Source organism: Sarcophilus harrisii, chromosome 1 (genome assembly GCF_902635505.1).
Source record: "Sarcophilus harrisii chromosome 1, mSarHar1.11, whole genome shotgun sequence".
Taxonomy (NCBI): domain Eukaryota; kingdom Metazoa; phylum Chordata; class Mammalia; order Dasyuromorphia; family Dasyuridae; genus Sarcophilus; species Sarcophilus harrisii.
In genome coordinates, this window is record NC_045426.1 from 149,459,973 (window position 1) to 149,485,211 (window position 25,239).

Consider the following 25,239-nt stretch of genomic DNA (forward strand, 5'->3'; position numbering starts at 1 on the left):
GTTAGTACATTAAAACTGAGAGGTAAAGTTATATAGTTGTCTCAAATCTAGGAAGACTTGGGTTCAAATTCTGCCTCTGATACCTAGGCTGAATCACTTGGACAAATTATTTATCCCTTTAGTGCTAAACTAAAGGGATAACTAAGGGACAACTAAGACCAGAAGTTGCACAGAAAGTATTAACCTGCATTACTAGAGAAATATCCCTCACCTGGAGATCTATAACAGGGGAAAGAAGAGATCTAATCCCTGTCCTTATTTAAATTAAAATCTATAGGTAGTTCAAAGTTATCTTACTCTATGATAATAAATTTTTTTTTTCATTGACCCAGAACTAACTGCTGAATTTCTTTGCAGCAACTCCACCTTCCTACTGTGGAGGGTGCCTCCCTAAGCTACCAGATATATTTCAATCACAGTGTATTCGCAGCTGATGACTCTCATACATATTATCCTCATCCTTTTTTTAGTTATTTAACATCACAATATACAATAATAAATATTCAGGTAACCAAACATAGTAAAATTTTCATGAAATTAGAGCAAATGAGACTTTGTTACACTTCTCAAAACAAATAAAAATTATTCCAACACATAAATCGCAGGGTGATCCAGTTTATGATGCTTTGGAGCCTAATTCAATTCAATACATTTAGGAAGTGACTATATGGAACTTGGAGCTGTTACATCTGGGGAATTATTGACAAAATACTAAATATTCCCAGGTTTTTGAAAAGCTTATAGATAAATACACAGAAGAGCAGTGATAATGGGAGAGAACCTGAAGAATTAAGAGGTGGAGAGGGAAAAGAAAGAGACAAAGTTGGCATCTGAGCTTGGTCTTAAGGAAAGATTAAGATTAGGAAAAGATGGTAAGAAAACCTCTAGTATCACAGGATGGAAGTGAAAAATATATGTCTGGAAAAGAAGTTTGAGGTCAGATTATAAGGGGTCTTAAATAACAAATTTGTAATTTGTATTTTATCCAAGAATCAATAGGGACCCACTCAAGATCTTTAAGCCTGGAAGAAAAATAATTGAATCTCAAAGAGAGTTTGATCCTTTCCTGAAGTCAAATTCTTGACAAGTATCTTAAAACATCATTCAGAAGTACTTCAAAGGTGAGGGATGTTTGGTGTGAAACATTGAACATGCCATTAGACTTAATTAAAACATTGGTTAATTTTGCTGAATTATTTCTCCCCTCCCCCACCCTAGTTTTTCTTTTTGTTGTTACATTCTTACAAAAATGACTCTGGGGAGAGGTGAAGGAGGAGCATATTTAAAAATTAAGATGACTAAAATATATCAAGAAAAAAAGCATCTTTTAGCAAGAAAAAAATCAATCAACTTAAAATCTTGGCCACAGTAATAAAAGTGAGAGATGGGAATTTTTGCCATCTTAAATATTTCTCATGAACAGACTAAATCCTTTGCTAATTTGCTAGTTGGCCAGAATCAATCTTCCAAATTTCATTGTTCATGAATGGCTGATATTGGGGACTATAAAGAAAGCTATAAGGATAAGTGGAATTGTATCTTTCAATTGAAACTAAAAAAAATTTTTTTTTGATTAAGATGGATTGGTTAGATTGATTATATACTTACTTAGTACAAAACAATGACTTAGGTTCCTCCTGTATTTTCCAGTATAGTTTCCATTTTGAAAAATGAGCCCTTTTTTTCCCCTTAATGACTATTAATAGTAACTGAAAAAAATCCAATCAGTAAATATTACATAAAAAAACATAAATGATTATGAGTTACGAAAGATAGAAAATCACAGGCTATAAAAATATCATCTTTACTCAAAAAACAGGCATTAAATAGTGGTGACATATGCTTCTGTACTTAAGTACATAATGTGAACATAGACAGAGATATATGATAGATTGGTAGAAGTTATGTATAGTGATGATAATTCCAAGTTGAAATATTTTGATTTATAATACCACTCTATGGACTAAGGTAAAACCTTAGATAATGTTGTACTTTTTTTTTTTAATTTGGAAAAAATAGGATTATTGAATGTAGATGAAAAATAAATTGTTCACTACTTCATGAGCAATAAATGTCTGTTTGCATGTGGGATGTGTGTTTAAAATAAGATTGATTAATAAATTAAGAAAGTATAAATTCCCTTCTTTGCAAGAAAAGAATAGACTTCCAGTTCTTAAAAGGAAGAAAAAATATTTCTTAACATAAAGTAAGGATGATCATTGATTGAAAATTGAAAGGGACTTATGAAACTATCTAATTCAATGGTTTCAACTAGTAGTTTAATAGTCTATTAAGGATGAAAACTTGTGTTCCAGAGAGTTTAAGAAACATATACAAAGTGAAGCAGATATTAAGTGGCAGATCCTTTGGTTCAAAAACCAGTGATCCTTCCACTACACATGATCACAAGGCATTTTGAAAAATAATGAGAGTAGAGTTGCTATCCTTTAATTACATGGACATGACTGATCCTAAGTTATAAGATAAAATCATTATGTGATTTTCAGTTTATAGAACTGGTATCCTTTGGGCAGGATAAGAAATTATTTGACCCCCTGGCATATGCCTAAATCTTTGTGATAATGAGTTATGTTAAAAAAGGTTTTACTGAACTTTTCTTTCAAATTTTTTCCATACATTTTTCTAGCCTATGAATGCTCCTGTGCTATAGAGGAATGCTCAATAGCAAGTATTATGGCCATTCTTCTGGGGCCTCATTTTCTGAACCCAAATATATATTGAGTGAATGAGATGTGAGAGAGATAAGTAAGTGATAATACTGATAAAAGATCAGAAGAATGTATGTACATCATTTATAAACCAATTTTTTTTATCTCATTCTTCATGTGACAAGATTTCTATACCTCTGCTGAATTTCCATTAGTCTATTAAATACTGTAATTTTTGAGTCTTTTTAATTTAACTGAATGAAAGAAGGATTGATATCTGAGACTGTCAGGATGTGCAAAGTCTGTGGTTAGTAGAAGTAACCATACCATGGTGCCACATTTATTGATTAAAAAACCAAAACCAAAAACAAAACAAAGTAAAAAGTTGCTGTTTTGTCAGAACATAAATAATTAGCTTAATTAGCAAAATTAGAATAGAGTAATTTATAAAAATGCAAAACAAATTTCTGGCTTTTGTGCTTTATTCATTGAATATTTTAAAAAGTCTGTAGCTCTCTAAATTGCAACTATGAAAAAGTGCAATAAAACATTTAAAGAGTTAGTGAGAAAATAATAAGTTCCTAGTTATATATAATTGCTGTAACCAATAATTTTTAGGTGAGGGGCAAATGTTAGGAAATGTGCAATGAAAGATGAGACACCTTGAAACTGATGCTTGGTAGGGGTGTGACCTACACAAGAGCTGAACACTTTAAGATAACTACTGATAGTGGAGGTAAGGGAAGGAAGTTCATGAAGCTTCCAATTTTAATCATTCTTGACAAATAAGAATGGAATCTTTTTATTTAACTAAGTTTTCTAAGTTGGTGCTGAGTGAGTTATTCATAACTGCTAAGATTACAAATTCTATTAGCACACTCCAAACCTGTTTAGTAACCTAGGACAAAGTCCCATTTTTTTCTAAATAGTTAGGGTTTCATTACAAAAGAATTGTACTAAATTCACAATAATCCTACATATAGGACTATTTTGTGGGTGATAAAATATATTTGATTCTCTTTTTATACTTCTAAACAATACACAAAATAATCTTTATGATTATATTCTGCAATATCAAAAGATTTTAACTCATGTAGAATTAGTACCTTTTCCAGATAAATAAATAGATTTAGGTGTCCTTTCTTTACTCATTAAAATATCATTGTATCTCAAGTGTTTCCCAACCTTTTGCAGTCCATAATATAGCTAAGAAGTTAGAAACACATCAAGAGAACAGTAAGGAATTAGTTAGACCAATGGAAAAGCAACATACTCTTCAATATGAACAATTTGGGGTGATGAAATTCTCTGTTACAAGATAGAAAGCATTCTTGCTTCATTTAAATGTATAATGGAAGCATAATTACATTTGGATATCTACATATTTTTAACTATCTCTAAGATATTAACAATAATTTCCTCCTTCCTAGAACAAACTTCTATTCATTTTCCAAATTCTACTTTCAACAATGTCTATTATTTTGTGACTGATGTTTCAGTTGAATTCTGCTTAGACTATAGAATGACATGTTTGTAGAGGTGGCCTCCCTAGAAAATTTTTAGATAGGTGGCACAGTGGATAGAGAACTGGGTCTAGAGTTGGAAGGACCCAAGTTTAAATCCAGCCTCATATAATTACTAGCTGTGTGACTCTGGTGAGTTATTTCTTTGTTTTTCTTTTAATTAAAAAAAAATTTAATACACATTACTTTATAAATAATGTTGGGAGAGAAAAATTAGAGCAAAAGGGAAAAACCAAAGGAGAGAAGAAAAACAGAAAAAAAAAAAGAAATGAACATGGCATATGTTGATTTTTATTCAATCTCTGTTGTTGTTGTGGTGATGGTGGTTTTTGTTGTTGTTGTTGCTGTTGTTTTTCTGGCTGTAGATGGCATTTTCTGTCCAAAGTCTATTGGGATTGCTTTGGATCACTGAACCATGGAAAAGAATCAGGTCTTTCATAATTGATCATTACACATTTGTGCTGTTACTGTGTACAATGTACTCCTGGTTCTGCTTGTTTCACTCAGCATCAGTTCATGTACATCTTTCCAGGCCTTTCTAAAATTAGCTTGTTCATCATTTTTATAGAACAATAATCTTCCATTACCTTCATATATCACAACTAAATCAGCCATTCACCAATTGATGGACATCTACTTATTTTCCAATTCTTTGCTATCACAAAAAGCTGCTACAAACATTTTTGCACATTGGGTCCTTTTCCCTCCTTTATGATTTCCTTGGGATACAGACCCAGTAGTAGGTCAAATAGTATGCACAATTTGATAGCCCTTTTGACATAGTTCCACAATGCTATCCAGAGTGGTTGGATGTTTCACAACTCCACTAACAATGCATTGGTGTCTCTGGTGAGTAAATTAATTCCAGTTTGCCTCAGTTTCAATAATAAAATTTGATATTAATTAGAAAGTGCTTATCACAGTGCTTGTAACATAATAAATTTATTTAATGTTAGCTTCATCATGGTCATTAATTATTCCAAATACTAAGAGATTTTAGAGACAGACAAAAAAATGAAATGACTGAACAAGCTATAATAAATAATGAGCAGGTAGATTTCAAAAGAAACTTAGAAGGACTTATATGAATTAGAGCTAAGTGAATTGAGCAGATCTAGAATTTTGTAACAGTAACAGCCAAACTATGCAATGAATAACTATGATTGCCTTCCTCTCTTCAGCAATACAACAATCCAAGACAATGCCAAAAGACTCCTTTTGGAAAATGCTATTCACATTCAGAGAAAGACCAAAGAATATGTATATCATAGCATATTATTTTCACTTTGGGGGGGGGTTGTGTGTTTTTCCCTTTAGTTCTATTTCTTTTTTTTACAACATGACTAAAGTAGAAATATTTTTACCTTGATTATAAGTGTATAACCTATATTAGATTGCCTACTTACTATGTTGGGGAAAAAAAAACAAGGGACAAGAATTTGGAATTCAAAATCTTATAAAAATGAATACTGAAAAACTATCCTTACATGTAATTGGAAAATGTATAATGTTATTTGTCAAAAGAAAATGAAAATAGTGAATGTTAAAAGATGGTTCTGTAGCAGGCAGGGCTGAAGAAAATCAGAATGATATCTAGGAGTCTTTATAAGACAATCCAGTATCATAGCATAATGATTAGAAAATAGAAGTCTACAAAATATCAGGACAACCAAACACCTGGATTAATCAATCATTTTTAAAAGTCAGTCAACAATGGTATTATGCAAATTATTTATTTGACTGATTAAATTTGTCTTTATAAGATGTCAAAATATTCATTTAATTTAATCTTGTGGGAATTTGCTAATTTAACAATTATACACAATTGGTCTACCCATTTTTACTATGTCTAAGTCCATTTAGCTTGCAATGTACACACAAAATGTAATGTAATTTAACTTTTGACTTGGGCTGTTATTTTCCAATAGTAACATTTTAATAGTGTTTTAAGGTTTCAGTACATTTTTCACTCAATAACTCTGTGAGGCAGATAATAGGAATATCATTATCCCCTGGAATGGAAGCAGAGAGATTCTGACAAGCACAGCAAGCTAGTACTGGAGACAGAAGTACAATTCACAAGTCTTATTCTAAGACTCATACTCTTTCCAGCATACATTTTTTCTTAATATCTAAGCAATTGATTTAAAGAAAAAGAATAAAAATTAAAAGATAACAAATCAAAATCAGAAACTGATTTTTATAAATGACAGATAAAGTTTGAACAGATCAGTTTTTAATCAGTTATGTGTATATATGTGTGTGTATCTGTGACATTGTATACACTGGGATCTAGGTTACATATTAAAAATCAATTCTCATTTGAAAATTTTTTGACAACATGGAGAAGACAATATTCTGCAGAACAAAATGTCAAGCATTTAAATATTTTAATAATATTGCTGTTTAATAAGTTTTCTTTGTAATTATATATAGCCTCTTGAAAAACTTAAAAGTATATGGTCAAGAAAACGCTCAAAAATTGACATGGAATTTAATGCAGAGAAATACTTTTTAAGATAAATGAGAGAATTTCTTTTAAAAAATATCTAACTCAAATGCCATCTTTTTTGGTTTTCATATCTTTCACCTATAAAAGGAAATTTAGGAAGTATTACATTTGTAGAATTGTTGGCACTATTTATGAATTTTATACTTTAGAATTTGATTCCTTACGGGTTTTTCAAAATATTCATCATTATTTTAAATGGAGAAAAAGTAGTCATAAAGATAAAAATCAAAAAACAGATTCACAGCCTATCTGAAAACAACCAAAAACTCATTTAACTTGGTTAAGTCCAACAAAGGTCTGATCAAGTCTAAGGAAATACTTAACAAATTGATTATTTAATGCAATCTAAGTTCAAAATATAGTGCCCAACAGATTTATTCATGTTTTAATGGAGTAAATATGTTTCATATCACCAAAATTTATTTTTTAAAATCTCATTTACAACTGAGCTTAAAAACTTGAAGCCTATCCTTCTAGACAGATAACTTTGAACATAAGATTTCCTTAAATTATCTTCATTTACCACAACTTCTAAAGTCTTATTTATAGGAATAAGTGAAGTGTTTGCTGTTTATAAGAATTATCAGATTTATATTAAATTTTCCATACTGATGTTTGAATTTAAGATTATATCTTTTTAATCAATCTGTTCCACATTCCAAAATGTAGATGTTTTCAAAAGGGACAACAATAACTTCTGCAACTACTTCCATATTGGCTGAAAACAGCTATCTTTTTTTACTATAGTTGTAGAACACAGCTTAAAAATAACGGGAAAGCATCTTTTAAAAGAACATCCACAAGCAATCAGTCCATCCTTCCATGAGGCATTTTCAGAGACATTAATTTGACAGACAGCTGAAATCTACAATTTGAATGATATGATTAAAATATTTGTTAATAAAAGTATAGTCTTTCTTGTTTATTTGGAAGGTCACTGAAAACAAGATGAATGAATCCCACCATCTCTGATTCCCTTGAATGCTTTAAAAAAAAAGTATGTGAATTACAAAAGAACATTACTTTTAAAAGGTATTCATGCACTAACAGAATGCACAACCCTGTTGTACCAGCTGGGAATTATACTGAAAGTTAAAAGCTATCAAAGCTTTGCAAAGTATCTCTTTGTACTGCCTGTCATTTTTTGAGTATCTCCAAATGTTTAAGGCTAATTTGAGTTTTACATTCTGAGATTCCAATCAAGAGAAGCTCCATGTTTTGTTTTGTTTTGTTTTGTTTTGTTTTGTTTTGCATTTCCTGAGATCATTAATAAGTACAATTTCTATGAACTTCCTGGCACCAGTTATTTTAGAAAATTGTTTATTTAAAGCTGTTCTGTTCTCTTACATTCGGGGAAAAGTAAGCATTAGATGCACTTGTAGAAAATATATGTGGAAAGTAAGCAATAGAGGCACTGGTAGAGAATTGTAAAAAAACATAAGTGGTAGGGAGAATTTCATTCCCAAAGATGTTCAGTTTGGACAATAGTGAGCTCTAAAGTCCACATTATCACATAGATAATATCTAAATGTTACTGTATGGCTTGATTTTTTCTTGACTATAAAACTTCAAAAATAAAGACAGCTTCAATTAGCCATTATATAAAAACCCATATAAAAGCAAAGTGAATTCAAATATTTAAAATGTCATAATAGTTATCTTAATTAACAAAAGTTTCCTTATTTGGGCTTGCTCAAATACATCTTCTTCTTTGAAAATGAAACCGAAAAGGCGACACGCCATGAACCAATGTTTAAATTTTTAATCATACTGAATTGTAACGCACATATATAGAGAGCTTAAAAAGCTAAATAATGCTTATCCTTAGTAGTTGATAACATTATCCTCATTTTATAAATAAGGAATTCGTATCACTCACCTACTTAATTTTCAGAGGTAGATTTTGGTGCCAGGCCTCACCTTATTTCCCCCTATAAAAGGCTACCTCACCATAAACTAGTGTATTAAGTTTCTTGTAATTTACATAAAAAGGCAATCCCTATTTTGTGTCAGTGACATTAAATCTTTTATTCCAGGTTTTCTAAATTGACTCTATTCTTCAAGATAGCTGTAAAGACCTACATAACATAACACTCAGGCATTAATGATACCCTTGCTTCTGGAAACAAAAAAAAAAAGTTCAATTCATTTTAGGTTGCTGCTGGGACAAATCCAAAAGTCAAACTTTTGCTTTAGTTTAAGAATTTCTAAAATCTTTCTAATATTCCAAATGGAAACTGATCTGGTTGAACTCTTGCATAAGAGAAAAGTACACTACAATTTTGAATACCAAAGGGACATAATGACGTCATGATCAAGGTCATGTGTCCTGAAGGAGCTCAGAGAAAGTCTTTGTGAGAGAGTATGTGTGTGTATGTATGTGTGTGTGTGTGTGTGTGTGTGTGTGTGTGTCTTTCAAGGAAGGGGGAGGGACCTATGTAAGGATAAGGGAAGGCAAACCTGTGATTTGGCACACAAGCTCAGATTTTCTGCTAGATTCTATTATCTTTTGAGTAAACAACATTCATACAGATGCACACATTTATATACATTTACTCAGTATTACAAACATCCAATAAATCTGAGCTAGTGCACATCTGAGATTGAGATGCACATCCTAGTCTGAGCTTTCCACATTTTTGTCTCAATTCAAGTTACATATTTGATGGTTCACCCCAGACCTGTATTTGAGCCATTTACCCACAGACTCCTTCTGGATTGTTACAGGGCAAGTGAGAATTAATTAATTTCCTCAGGTCTGGAATAAAGAAGTAGGAAGAGGATTTTTGCTTTGCTAATAAAAGCCATTCATGTTCAAAGGTGGAGAACTCTTCACCCCATCCTCATTTCCACTTCCAAACCTGTTAGGAAAATGAACCCATTTTCTCGAGAGTTCGGTGACCTTTCAAGTTAACTAGTTCCTTCCAATGTTCACTATCTTTTAAAAATAGCCTTGTTACAATTCCTTTGGCATATACATGCTTCCTTCTTCTTTCAAATCATTTTACTTTCTTCCCGAGGAAACTAATTGAATGACCAAAAACTGTCTGTTGCTAATCTTGGTGTCTGTTTCTACTTCTCATCTCTTTTTCCCTTTTCCTTCCTTCTTTCCTTTTCTCCTCTCCCCTCTCTCCTCTCCCTTCTCCTCTCTCTCTCTCTCTCTCTCTCTCTCTCTCCCCTCCTCTCTCTCCCTCTCTCTCCTTTTCTCTCCCCCTCTCCCCTTCACTTTTCCTCTCTCCCTGTCTTCCATTCTTTCCCTCTCTCCTTCACTCCTTCTCTTGTTCTCTCCCTCTCTTTCCCTCCCCCCCCCCCCCCACTCTCTTGATCTGGCTCTCTGGCTCTCTCTCCCTCTTACACACACACACACACACACACACACACACACACACACACACATACACCCTGAACACAGAACAGGGTCTTTGCTGCAGCAACCTGCCAACTAAAAACCATCCTTTCCTGAGAGTTGCTGAGCATTTCCCTCTAACTCTTCAAGTCACCCACGTGTTTCATTCTTTTTTTTTTCACCATTTCATTTACTTTTCCAACTTGTCAAAGAGAAACTTGAGTTTCATTCTCTGGTCTCTAATTCTAGCCCCAGCTTGCTTTTATCCTACTGCTCTTGCCCCTTCCTCACTGAACAGGCTAAGTAGGTAACTAAACAGTTTTGTCTCCTTCCCTCCCATCACTGAAACACAGCTAGTTTCAAGCCCTCACCTCACCAGAAATCTAAGCTTGTTCCCCTAGCTCCTGATCTATTTGGTGTGGGGAGTCCAACTCTTTCAAACCCAGAGATAGATGAGAGGAGAGATGTAGGATAAGGGGATGGGGAACACAGAAAATTGGGAGGGAAGATAACATTTTAAAGACATTCTTGAGTAAGTGTTAAATAAATAGTCACAACTACATCCTCACTAGATCCATACTTAAAATCAAGGACAGACTTTCCACACCCTTCTCCTGCCAGCCTATCCTCTTAATCCCACCCCCATAATTTCTGTCAAAAGGCTCCAAGAGTGCAAAGTAAACAACTACAACTAGAGATGGGACTCTCAAAAGAAAATTCCACGGGGATCTTGTTTGGGGAGGAAGAGGGCAAGAGGGAAAAGGTTCTAGGGACACTGAAATAAAGAAGAAATTCCACTCACCGTCTCAGTCCCTGAAATGATGAGGGCCAAGACATTCTGGATTTTTTTAAGCCTGGTCGGTGTCCCGTCTCCACGGCATAGGATGCACGATCCATGGTTCTGCAGTACAAGTAGCGCTCCGTATCGGAGTAGCCCCTGTGCCTGACCCTAATGGAGCCACTGCTGCCCCCGTAGCGGCCCCGAGTAGCCCCTGGAGGTGGTGGTGGTGGTGGCGGTGGTAGAGGAGGTGGCGGAGGTGGAGGTGGTTGCTGCTGCTGCTGCAAGGGGCATTGGGGCTGGGGTTGGGGTTGGGATTGGGGCTGAGACTGGGACTGGGGTGGAGGCGGAGGTGGAGGATGGTGGTGGTGAGGGTGCAAGAGGCGGAATTGATGTTGCCGGAGCTGGTATTGATAGTGCTGTTCATGTCTCCACAGATGTTTGGGGGCTTTCAATGTGGCCCCATCACTGGTCCCGTCGCTGCCCTCGTTGCCACTGCCAGCCTGAGCCGGCACACTGCTGCCCTCTGCCTCCATTCTCGCTCTCGGTCTCTGGATTGCTTCTGCTAAGCTTGGTGGATCTGGCTGTCGGGTGCGCCTCCGAGAATCTGCTGCTCCTGCTTCACCGGCTGCTTCTTGATGAAAGAGCCTGAAAAAGCTGAGCTCCCCACTGCAAGCCACAAGAGACCGTAGCAATCAGTCCCTGAAAAGATGGAACTCTAAGAGAGAACTCCAGTACCAGGAGGGAGTATAAAAGACGCTTCCGATCCAAAGAAGTGGTGACTGAGTGGAGCTGTGAGGTTTTCCAAGTCAGACACTGAGGCGTGTGAAGCTGTGTTTCTTTCCCTAAGGGTTCCCCCTTCCTTCCTTAGGCGGTGCTGCTGCTTCAGGAGCCCTAGCAGTTTGAAGCATCAGGAGCTGCAGCGCCAACATTGGTTGCTGGTAATCTCCTCTACAATCCAGAAAGCCTGAACCCCAGAGCGCAGGAGCTGCTGAAAAGTTGGACAGCTCCCACCTCTTTAGACCTAGCTATTTGTCTCTCTCTAAAACCTCTTCAGCCAGTCAGGAATAAGACATGTCCTCTTGGTCCTTTCCCAGCTTCACCATCATCCCCCGCCCCCTTCCCTTAACCACTTCACGCCCCGGAGACTTCTCTTCACCTCTGTTTTGCTCAATCTGCCAGAAGAAATTCGATTTGGTGATTACTTGCCGGTTCTTAGCGTCTGCCAATGTTCTCCATTCTTGGACTCCAAATGAAAAGAAGATTACAATGGCTAAATTTCTCAAAAAGGTATGTGTATGTCTTAGAGAAAATGACCGTAGGTCAAGACCCAATATCAGGGTTAATTTTGTTTCTTCCTCTGACACACGATTAATTTTTTTTTTTTTTTTGGAGCGTTCCCATAGCAGGTTAAAAAGAAAAGTGCTCTCAGATTAAAATGTTGCTCTTGCTGATGGTTACTTCCTCTTCTGTTGGTGCTATGATTAAGGTTTCCAGGAGTAATCCTGGCTAAGAATCAAGGCAAGGGGGTTTAATTATGGTGCCGCCTTTGAGCTTCCAGTCAGAGTTAAAGTTGGAACACCATTTCCATTATGAACTCCTGGTTATCAGTGGTTTGTACTGTAAATGTCTGCCTGCAATTTACCTTTCTACCACTTCCAGCAGAAAAACACAGCTATATTACCAAGTTTTAAAAACATATTTACTTCTGAGGGTGCATTGAGGGTGGATGAAGTGATGGATTGGAATTATACTTGAAATTTCATTATACTTTTAGAATATCAACAACTTCAAATTTGAAACTCTATTGTGTGTGTTACTTCACTTAGGCTCGTTTTTAGAAACAAATCCAGTTATTTTAAAATCAAATTATCCAGCTACCTTCAGTTTTGAGCATCTTCCTTCCACACATTCCATACTTTTTCATGACAACATATTAGAGTGATATTTATAGGCATATTCTCACTGTTAACTACTTAATGTTAAAATGGCTTTTCTAATAGTCAATACTATCTACTTTTTACATGTGATCCATATCCATAATTATTAGAAAGGATGGTTCCCTGATACTACAAAAAAGACTTTTAATTAAAAATGCTTATGCAGTTTTATACATAGTATACAAGCACTATTGAACTCTTTGAGGAAAAAAAAACACTACAGCTTTAACTTACCATAGTGCTCTGCACATAGCAAGTACTGCTTAAGTGGCATTGCGCTATAGACAGCTATTAAAAACATCTGACAGATTTTTTTTTTTTGCTATGAAAGAAAATGTGTCCTGATGTATAAATGATTTACTGAAAACTTAAGTCTTAATAATGCAGGGATACATTTGGCATTTTCTTGTGGTTATATGTGGCAGGAAAAATTCCCTTCCTTCAACTCCCTGAATGGTACTGTAATTGTAAATCTATGAGCTTCAATGAACAAAACTGATAGAAGTGATGTTTCTGGGGATTAACAAGGCAGAGTGGGCATCCTATAGCAAAACTATTTGGCTCTTTTTTACAGCTTTGCATAGGTTTCAAGGCACCCAAGGACCATTTTCCTTGCCTTCCCATCATGCCTTAAACACATGACTATATTTAAGTAAAGACAATTTTTTTTTTCATTCCTAGAATGGATATACCTTCTCAGATATGATCTTTCTAAATAAAATAACCTGTACTATAAATCCAATCTTCTTTTTAACTGCCAGTTTTTCATTTCTCCATAGGTATAAGGTCTTTTCCCCTCTAATAACATACTCCCATATCAGATTCTAACTTCATACTGCTTCATTTATTTGGAAGAGACTCTAACAACTATCTAATCTAACCCACAGCTGGAGTCCCCTTTGTGATTTCTTAGATAAATGGTCATCCAGCCTTCACATTTTGCCCTTCCCCAGCTATAATCTCAAAGTGCTTGTCCTACCCATTTTCAGGAAAATATACATGTATATTCCTACTCATTCACATCGATCTTTAAAATACTCATTTTAATTTTGGACCTTCTTGGAATTGCAAAGATAAATATAATATTAAGTGGATAATTCATATTGTTCAAAACTGCTCCATTCATCTATCCACTAATTATTAAAAAAAATATGATTAATTTTGTATGTGTGTATACAAAATTGAAACAACCAATGATTGAAAAATTCTACCAATTTTCTTTGCTTACAGAGTCATAGGATCATAGATATAGAATTATAAGGGATGTTAAAGGCAATTTAGTCAAATCCTCTTATTTTACATATAAGAAAACAGATGTATAGAGAAGTCAAATTATTTGCCTAATGACAGACAAGTAGTCAATGTCAGAGCTGGGATCTGTACACAATGACATGTGTGTACAAACCCAGCATTTCTTCCCTAATGCAATGTGTCCTGAATGCAAATTCAATATTTGATTTTGTCCCATTAAATTAACTTCTTAATTTTATGTCACATAAGAACATAATAGTGAGACATATATGTGAAAGTAATTGAGTACAGTCTCAGGAATAAAGTTCTCTGAGACAGTGTCAACACAATAACAATCACCTGAAAAGTGAAAAAATTCAGTAGGACAACCTCCCCCCTCACCATTTGTTTGAATTCATACAAAGTCAAATAATGAGTTCATTATGTATTTGTACTAGATTGAATCTTTGACTTGGGATACATGGATATGCAAATTATATGCTTATATAAACATGTGCATATACATGTATGTGTATGTATATTGTGGGGTATCATATGGTTTGGTTCTTTGTCCAGTTCTATTTAACACTGAGGAAACACTATTATACTAGATGATAATAAGGCTCCAAGATCTTAATGGGCTCATATGGTAGAGTGAATGCAAAAGATGAATCATAATAGGTATGTGTTTTATTTGGATTAAAATATTAATGATAAAACTTGAGTCAAAAGTCTCTATGTGTATACATATGTATATCTATATGTATTGATCAACTATACATAAATATCTATATTTACATATATGTATATATGTATATACATATAGATATATGTGTGTTATAATGTGTGTGTATATATATGTATATATATATATATATATATGCATTTGCATTCTGTATTTATCTCAATTGGCTTGTAAGCAAATGCCAAAACTTTTTATAAATGTATCTTAATTCTGACCCAGAGATTCAATCACTGGATTTTATGCTAGAATTTTAACATGGGAATAAATTATCATTACCTGAGATGACAGTTTATGACACAAATGACTCACAATTAAAAGCTGGGCAGAGGATATTTACAATTTTCACATAGGTCATTCAATTATTTGAGAAGAGGATTTAAATATACATACCTTTCTAATAGGTATGTACTTGACTAGGTGAAGTATGTTCATGTGCACCAAGATATGAAAACAGAAAAAACTCAGCCATATGTTTTCTTATAACAAGCCAGATATTTGTATCAATAGAAATATCCATACAATGAATTGAAATGCTCAGATTTCATTTCTGTCTTAGGCAAGAGATTTAGAGTGTTTCCTCTAAATTTCAGTTTTTCATCTCTAAAAGGAAGATATTAATACCTCTACTTCACAGAGTTCTTGTGAAGTTAAAATGAGATAAATGCACAAAAATTGTGGAAAATGTAAAACCACATAATTGTAAAACTATATATTTGTAGCAGAAAATGCATATGAAAGGATCATTTCCTGCTTAATATTCTTAGATACAAAAATGACACTCCAATAGCAATGATGGTCTTCTTCAGTGGAAAAAGCTTTAATTTTGGTGTCAACACATATAGATTCCAATCCTGGCTCTGCTAATTACCTGTTTTTTCTTTTTTTATCCTTGGATAAATCTTAACCTCTTAGAACTTCTCCTGCTCTCATCTTCAAAATTAGGGGTTGATCGAGATTATTTCTTAGATTTCTAGCTCTGAAATCCCATAATTATAACTTTCTACTAGGCAATAGTATTATAAATAGCCAAGAAGTATTATCTATTTAACAAATTTACAAATAATTTCTTTTTATGTTCTAGGTTCACTTAATGTAATAAAATTTAAGAATTACTTTTACTTATACTTCATAACAATAATTTTTCATGAATTATAGAGTACAGGAAACCTCCTTATAGTCCAATAAGCAGAGTTAGAGGTTTTTAAGCCAGTTAGAAAAAAAAGTTCAAAGTCCCGGAAAATTATAAAATTTTTATTTGGAGCTCAATAATTACATTTGGAATGTTATATTTATATTAAATGACTTTTAATATAACATTTCATCTTACATTCATTTCTTAGGATGCTTAAGTTTTACAGGAGATCACAGGATCACAGCTGCAGATTTGGAAGAGATACTGGAGATCATTTAGTCTGGGGGCCTCAATTTATACTTAGTCCACAGTTAGAAAGGCTCTAAATGACAGAGCCAAAATTCTAACTCAAGTCTCATAACTGCAATATCAACATTCTTTCAAATGTGTTGGGCTGCCTCCTCTATAAACTTATGGAACAATGAGTTTCCTTGTATTCCCAGTTTTCTTTCAACTGCAGTTCAAGCATCGCCTTCTGCATGAAGATTTCTCAATTTCTCCAGATGTTAATCCCTTTCCTTCTCAAATATGTTATGTTTCTCTTGTAAATATCTTACATATACTTATATAAGTGCAAAATGTTTTCTACGATTGAATGGAAGCTTAGTTAAGGCAGAAAATTTCATTTTTGTCCATTTATCTCCAGTGCTTTGTAGTGTCTGGTACAAGGTAGATACTTGATACATTCTTGATAATTGATTAATCCTGTCAGAGACCTAGTTTAGGCCCTATCAAAATGATGCATGCCACTTAAATTCCAACTAAAACATCATTCCCAATGCCTCACTCTCATTTTCCCAATACCACAGAGGTGTTTGTTTCATTTTCTATAGCTTCAATTGCAATAACATTATTTTAAATGTTGAATCTAAGTCATCTTCTCTGTGATTCCCTCATATTGGTCATGAATCTGCCAGGTAAAGAATGTATTTGGCATTCCATATGCCAACCCTTCTTTTATTTGGAGGTTGTTATCATATGTCCCTTAAGGCATCTCCAAGCTAAACGTGATTAGTTCCTTCAACCAAATTTTTTATGCCATAATTATGAGTCATTTTATCATCTTGGATGCCTTTCTTTGGACATCTTACAGCTTCCCTCATAAAATGTGAAGCCCAAGTTGGTAGACACACTTCTCCAGATGTAAGCTGACAAAAACAAACAATAGTAGGACCATAACCCCTCCTGTCAAGAAAAGTACTGATGTGTTATTATTATTGTTATTTTTGGTTTGAGGTGGAGACACTGTGTCACTTGTATGAAGCTTGGAGGCCATGACTATGCTGATCCTGTCTTCATATGAACTACTTTATAGTACCATTTCCCCAATCTTGTCCTTATGAAAATAGCCCTAATATTGTACTTCACATTTATATTTTAATTTTTGCTTTTAACCCACCATTTGAATCTGTTAAGATCTTGATGGATCCTATTTCTATTATCCCATAAATTGTTTTTCCTTCAAATTCTGACTGTAAAAATTTAGAAACCACACCCTTATCCAATTTATTGATAAACATGCTGAACAGAACTAGGCAAGGACTGAATCATATGGTACTTCACTAAAGACATCTCCATATAATGATATAGATTTATCAAGTAGTAAACATGTATTAAGTGGTCACTATGTTCCAGTCACCAAGCTAAGTGCTAAAGATACCCATGAAGTCAAATAATCCCTGACTTCAAAATGATTCATTTCTAACTGAGTAGAAAACATGCAAATCATTAGATACAGGATACATATAGAATGGAAGAGACAGCTCCCCTTTAGAAGGGAAAGCTTTACCATTCCCTCATGATTAATAGACAATGGATATCAATAGGAACTTTAAGAGGGAGAAATCTAATCTATCAGTAGCTATGTTAAAAAGTACTCTAAATCCCTAATAATTAAAAAAATGCAAATGAAAACATCTCTGAAGTGCTATTTCACTTTCATATGGTTGACAAAGGTGATTAAAAAAGAAAAACAGAAAAACAACAAATCTAGAGGAACAATGCTAAGGCCATGCCTTTACCATTTTTATTTCACATTATTTCCAAAAAGGAAAAGGAGCAATATGCACAAAATATTTTTTTGTAGCTTCAAAGGATTAGAAACTGAGGAAATGTCCATTCCTGTAAAGTGGTAAAACAAATTATGAAATAGGAATACAATGAAATACTGTTGTGGTATAAGAAATAATGAAAGAGATGGTTTCAAAAATTTGTGAAGAATTGTGTGAATAAGTGAAATGAGTAGAACTAGGAGAAAAATTGATATAACAATAATAATGTCATAAAGATATTCAACTTTGAAAGACTAAGTCACTTTAATCAATACAATGATCAACCACAATTCCAAAGGACTAGTGATAAAACATGCTATTCACTTCCAGATGAATGGGATAATTTGAATGAAGATTTCTCATGGGAATGTGGCCTTGAACTATGCCCTAATTGTGGCTTGAGTCTTTGCAGTAACAAGTTGAGCTACAGCTAAAAAGCTGCAGGTATTCATTTTCTTGGATGAACATTTCCCCTCCTATTTCTACCCACCCCCATCTCCATTAGCATTTAATAACTTGATGGGTAAAAAGTTTGTTATTTATTAGTATCCTTTTGTTTCTGGGGTAGATTTCCACATTTAGAGTATAAGCCTGGACTCCCCCAAACAATGGAAGTAAAGGTAGTGGTGGTGGGGTTAAGATTACTTAAGTTTTGTACTTTTCACTCCTCTACTGACTGATGCTTTGTTTGTTGGGAGTTGCCCTTTCTCACAAGATCATAATACATCTTTTTTTTTTTTTTTTTTTTTTTTTTTTTTTTGCTTTTTATCTTGAGAGTCTCTGATTTTAATTTGCATAAGGGTCATTGTCCCACCCAGTTTGGGGGCTCATTCTGGAATATTTTCTGTTTGTGAGGGGTTTCTCCCATACTGAATTCTTGGGCAATTGCCCTACAGAGTTTTATGGTGGTCCTTGGACTCGGTTTGGGAGCTCCCTCTCTGATTGGGTAAATTTCCAAAGAGAGACACTCAGAGAAAGCAAAAAAAGGAAGGGGGCTAGCAAAGACAGGGGATTAAATTGGTTCAGGAGATAAGTCAGCTGGGAAAAGTTTGAAATCAGTCAGGTAAGTGCACAACCCAGACAGGGCAGGCAATTGGAGGGGTGGTGGAAAGGAAGGAGAAATAGACTTTAAGCAATTCAGTAATAAGAGGACTTTCCCTTTGCCAAGAACTGGCAAGCTGCCTAGGTGACCAGGATTAGGGATTGGGAAAATTTAGTTGGTTAGAGACCATAAAAATGTTCCAATTTCCCTTTGATATTGGGAAATTCTAAGCCATTCCACTCTGTAAAGGTTCTCCCATTTTCCTTTGGTAAGATCAGGTGAGTTCTCCATTAAAAAAAAAAAAAAAAGATAAGATACTGTGAACCTTGGAAAAGAACTAATCTAAGTTAGCTGACTCTAAAAAACCTATCTAGTGTCCTGGGAAAATGAAGAATTTTAGGAAGAATTGGAATAAAGTACCAAAATATATAGGGTTAAATATTCTTGTTTAGGAAGATGCCCTACTCTGAGAAACTATCAGTTTCCCAAGAGTCATATATAAATTCAAAAGAGCCTAGCAGACTTCTAAGGCTTCAGCTCCAGATCTTCCCTCCTCACTTCCACATAAAAGTGGGGTGGAGAAATAGGGCTTGATTGATTTAAAAGAGTAGTTTGTGTGTTTGTCTCAATATGTGTGTTTGTGTCTGTGTTTTGTCTTCTGTGTTTTTCTCTGTCAGCCAAATTACAAAAAAAATATCTGACTATTTGAGATTTAATGCTTGTTTTGTATATAATTGGGCAAATGGTTTTGAGGTAGAGAGATGAAGGACTAATTTTGAAATAGGGAAAGTTTTTAACTGCCACACCAAAAAGAAAAAAAAAAAAACTGACTTATTTCTGTGGACCTAGAACTGGTCAATTTGGGTCTGCATGGAGCTGCTAAAACATTTTAGCAGATTCTGGGGTTTTTTGAGACTAAGCTTTAAGTTGCTTAGCATTATCTCTCAGTCAACTTGAATTACTAACTTGAATTACTCTACTGTATTTTTAAATAGGCTTGATTTATAGGACTAAAAGCTTTCTGAGGGCCTGAACCTGAGGCTTACAGAAAAAAAAAAAAGGAAAAAATGCTTCTCTGCCTTGGAAAGGCTTGTGGAATCTCTTCTGGCTAGGTTGGTGTCCCTGGCTAGTCTGGATTCTTCTGAGTTTTAAATTGGTGCCCCAACATCTTTGACATGGCCCCTCCAGCATTTCTAACATGGAGGGTGGGCTAGTCAATGAGCCACAGACCTGCAGCTGGACACCTGAGTCCACATTTCTCCAACCTTTTACTCCAGAGTCCTAAAGTCTGCCAATTTTTTAAAGCCCTGTAGAGGGACTTAAAAGGACAGTTTTCTATCACCTTAAATTTTGGGGCTGTGCATGTTTAAATTGGAATTCCGATTCTGAAATTATAAGAAATAATTATTATTAATTAATACATGCTAAAATTGTGAACTTGTTTATTCTGGTATCAGATTCTAGAAATATGTATGCATTAATATTGAAGGATTGTTACCAAAAATTCAAATTTATATTTGATTTTAAGTTAAAAATGTTTAGTTCTCTGGTAACTTACCCAAAGAGGTCACATGTTTGTATCTCCTATTTAGATGAAATGTATTTAAGATGATATGTTGCTTGCTAGAGTGTACATTGGGCAATTTGTAAAAATTGTATAAGCTATTCTTTAACATATTGTCAGATCTGCTGGATATGTAGTATAAACTTTGTGAAATTTGGTCCAAAGTTATTTAGATATTACCTATATTCTGAATTTTAAGGTTTGTCTTGCTTTCTCTCTTTAATAAATAAGTAAAAGCAAGAAAATTTGGCTTATAGGGTATGCATAATTGCAGAACAAATTGTATCTGAAAAGGTGTATAATATGTCTAAAGATACATAAGAAGGTATTGAGGAGGTGACACTCAGGAGGGAGGGATCCTGGCTCCAAGATATTCAAGTTAGTTTTAATGAAATGATATCAGTAGGGATAGGTGAAAGCTTTCCCCTGGGCTCTGCTGCTTTAAGAGGGTTTACTGCAATAACATTGGAACAAATTGTTCCTAAGTATAAACCTGTAGAGACTATTGATTCTGATAAAGAAACATATTTTACTTCTAAGCTTTTATATATAAGAAATAATGTGGAAAGATTGCAAATTGAGTGGCAATTCCATACACTGAGGGCATCTATCCTCAGGGAAAGTGGAAAGAATGAATCAGATTACTAAGATATAGATTACTAAATTGATATTAGAGACTAAATTGCCTTGGACTAAATGTTTGCCTATTGCTTTGTTAAAGAATTAGAACTGTCCCCAGAAGTTATCTGGGACTTTCCCCATATAAGATTGGTTTATTTTATTTGGGAGGAAAAAGGGAAAGACCTTCTATTGAACCAAAGGATATGTTTTTGAGGAATTATATACTGGCAATGTCCTCATCTCTTTTAGCCCTTAGGAAGCAAGGATTCCTGGACCAGACAACACCCTTGGAGTTTGAAGTTCCAGGAGAGAAGGTACCTACTAAATGCTGGAAGAAACAGAGTGGGAAGGACCTTATCAGACATTACAGATGACTGAAACTGCAGTTTGGAGGCTGAGAACACCAGGGTTAAAGGAATTGTGGAGGACCTGAGGAGAACTTTTAAGAATAATTTATAACCTCTAAAATTGACTTTGCATTGGGGCAGTCAGAAATGCTTTGGTGGGAGGGGAGATTAATTGTGCTTAGAAAAACTTTAACAATATTGGTTTTGTACCTGTTACATTTCCAGAAAAGTTTATAGAGACTCCTTGATTGGAGGAAGTTGAATTAATTTTTTTTAAGATGAAGAAATTATTAATATTAATTCTGATAAGGTTGTTCAGTGTGAAATTAGGACAGTATATTCTATATTCTACATGGGTTTTTAATTGGTTGTATTGAATCATTTTAAAGTTATTCCCATTGTTTAGGGAGATTCTGAGAACACTGTTTTACGTCTTAGTCCCTTTGAACATAATTAATACCTGAACATGTTTTGATAGTTTGGTTATTGAGCATCTAAAAGTGTAATTATGAATTTAAAACCCATCTACTGAGATATGAATATGTGGTGAACTTTCTAGAATGAATTTCTTAACTATTATCAATGTAATATTATAGTCAATACTTATTTAGGCTATGTGAGCTAAATTTACCTGACACTTTGATTAATGAGACTTGCTATTTGAGATAAAATCTCTTGAGACTGTAGCTGATATTATTTGGAGTTTTGAATTCAGGTACAATTGTCTAATGGATCATAAAGCCAGTAATCTATCATCTGAAAGGAATATGTCACAAGTTACTCAGAGCAATGTGATCCTAAATTGTTACAGATGGAGAATAATATCTGGGCAAGAGTTGAGAGGACAACTTTGACCTCCTCTTAAGATGGGATCCTTCTGACTTAGTTTTTCAATGATGTTCTTTGAATAAGAATCCACCTGATTATTCTTGAGTCTGGTCACAAGGTGTAATTGTTATTGCATATAATTAGCTAAGAATGTTTTACTCTGTCATGTATGTACTCTCAGGCAGAGGCCTGAAGGACCAGTTTTGATGCTATTCGAATTATGTCCTTGCATTTTCTTCTTATAGCAAATTTCTATAAGCAGGGCAAATGTTCAGTACAATTCAAATTTAAGATCTTGCATTTCTTATCTGAAAATATGTGATCATTCTATCCTAAATAAGTAGGTGAGTATTTGGCCTAGACATCTATCTGTTACTAGATGCATGTTTCTTTTAGCATTTCTATTGTTGCTGACTTTCCTAATAGGCAACTCTATTTTTGAAGAGTTATCTACTCTACTTACTGGAGCCACAAATGGTTGGGGTAATAGATGACCCCAGATGGGAGTTAGGGGTACAAAATTTCAGTTTGTTTGCTGAATAAGTTCATGAGATTCCAGGCCAATGGTTGAAATAATTACTAACCAATTCACAAAGGCACTGGATTTTTTTAGTAGACCAAGCCACTCAGACTGAAGAATCAGTCCTCCATAGTAGAATGGTATTAAACTATTTGTTGGTTGAAGAAGGTAGAGTTTATGGGAAATTAAATTTTTGCTGTGTGAAAATTAATAATGGACAGGTAGTGAAAGAAATTTCCATAGACATCAGAAAATTGGTTCAAGTCCCATTCCAGACCAAGTCTGGAATCTAGGAATCCAGAGAATCTAGGAAATCTTAACTTTTTAACTTATGGTAATAAAACAGTCCAGGAAGGTTAAATTCCCATTGAAATTGTCTCAAAGGTTGTTGTGTCTGTCTTTAAAGATGCTAACTAGATTGGAGACAGGATGGAGGATTAACAATGGACTACAGACATTACTGGTCAGATGATAAAGACTGAACAATCTGGAGAGGGAAGTCCAGTTAGATAAAGATGGTTCCTAGTAGAGAAAAAGGACATACCAGGTCCAGAGGGATCAAAGACTGAGAACAAGATGGTTGAGGAAATATATTAAGAATAGTGTGAAAAATCTTCAAAGGTTAATAAATAAAGAGGAAGGACTGAATGGGATAAAATAAGTGAGGACCCCGCTTGGGAATATGGCCTTGAATTATGCTTCAATTGTGACTTGAGACTTTGCTATAACAAGTGGAGCTATAGGTAAAAAGCTGCAGGTGTTCAGTTGTCTTGGATGAACATTTCCCCTCCTGTTCCTACAGAAGATGGCACTTAGGCTCATTAGATTTTCACTGAGGAAAAGCCTTAGAAATGATCTACTACCATATCCTTTCCTTTCATAAATGAGGAAACTGAAGTTCAGAAAACTGTCCTCAGATCATAGCACATATAAAAATGTGTATAAGTCCTTGAGCACATGGATTTTTTACATTTCTTTGTATTTGCATTTCTAGTGTTTAGCACTGTGCTGCACAAAGTAAAACAATAAATAATTGCTTATGATTAATTTACTGAAGTAACAAATTCAATATTAAAATCCAGCTGAATCAGGTTTGACTTCAAAACTATTGCACTTTGCTTTACAACACATACCTTTTCAAATGAATTAATCAACAATCTTTAGATTCAGTTAGTCAATCATTCTAACCAAATTGTGTTAGACACCCAATTTTCTTAGCTCATCTTCTTAAGTTACCATTTTTACTCCCATGAATTCTCACTTGATTATTCTTCTAGTAGATAGATCTAGGTCATATCTAATCTATTGGATCTTCCTTACAAACTCAAGGCTGTCCAGCTACCTTAACTGTGCCACAGTCTGGGTGAAGGATAGGCTGTGGATAGGGACTGGTACTGTGAATTCACAGGTACAAGGAAATCTCTGGGGAAGAAACTCCTATTGCCAAAACAGATCAGTGCCTTTTCTCTAACTTTAATTTTTGGATAGCTGCCTAGATGAAGATTTATTGTATCAAGAAATTAAAGACTTATTGTATTAAGAGACTTATTGTTCATGCTGCAACTATGTATCTAGGACAGAATTTGAAACCAAATCTTTCTGGATTTAAGACCAGCCAAGATTATTTTTATGATGAAATAAGCATTTAAAATTAATAAAGGATGTTGAATAAAGTTTGGGAAATGAGTCCCAGAACCTTCTGCCTTGTTCTCAGACCCTTTTACAGGAAGCACTGAAATAAAACAGCCCTCTCACTCTACTAAGTAATTTTGAGTCACAAAGAGAGCTATTCATGGCTTGGGGCAATTCTAAAGGGGTGGTAAGAAGCTGTTACTAATGGAGCTAAAGAGGGTGTTAATTTAAAGATTAACAAACCTAGCTAAACAAAGCTTTTTTTTTTTTTTTTTTTTCTTGTGCTAAACATGTGTTATTTAGTCAAAATTCCTCAGAGATATATCTAGCTCTGAGAGAGACCAACCTCAAGGCAACAATGCCCTAACAATTAGATTCCAAGTAAAGTTTCACTAAGGGGAGTGAAGACAGTTTTCCCATCTTCCCTAAGGGAACGTTCATTATCTTGAGATTGGAGATTCTTAAACTGGCATACCCCCCAGAAACAATTTGATGGAGGGAACCCTGAAACTGTCCTCTTACTTTGGGGGAGAAGCCATGGGTAAATTCTTGAGAGACTCTCCTTTGGAAGAGACCCTCCTCAGGGAATCAAGATAAGTAGCTTCATTCAGTTATCTTGGTGGGACTAGCTGCATCCTCTGTTGAGCTGAAAATTAGTCCAGGACCACTCCTACTTAGCTTGAATTTAAGTAGTCTCATTCTACTGGAATTCTAGGCCTGGGGCCAGTAATTTTATTCAATTGAAACTACAGTCTCAAA

The 25,239-nt window shown here is 34.6% G+C and overlaps 1 protein-coding gene and 1 long non-coding RNA gene across 3 annotated transcripts in view; one reads left to right on the forward strand and one right to left on the reverse strand.

Moving 5' to 3' along the window:
• Positions 1-11,519, reverse strand: part of PDE4D (phosphodiesterase 4D) — a 1,062,771-nt gene extending 1,051,252 nt beyond the window's left edge. Inside the window, exon 1 of one of the 2 annotated variants that reach the window (XM_031948468.1) lies at positions 10,853-11,519. In XM_031948468.1, coding sequence (XP_031804328.1) covers positions 10,853-11,364 — 512 coding nt within the window. In that variant the 5' untranslated portion in view covers positions 11,365-11,519. The remainder of the gene's footprint in view (positions 1-10,852) is intronic. The other variant, XM_031948542.1, reaches the window with a different exon arrangement.
• Positions 11,520-11,869: 350 nt separating this feature from the next.
• LOC116420913 lies at positions 11,870-23,368 on the forward strand. The gene is made up of 2 exons (XR_004231349.1): positions 11,870-12,118; positions 21,403-23,368. It is a non-coding gene; the product is annotated as an uncharacterized LOC116420913 (long non-coding RNA).
• The last annotated feature ends 1,871 nt before the right edge of the window (positions 23,369-25,239 follow it).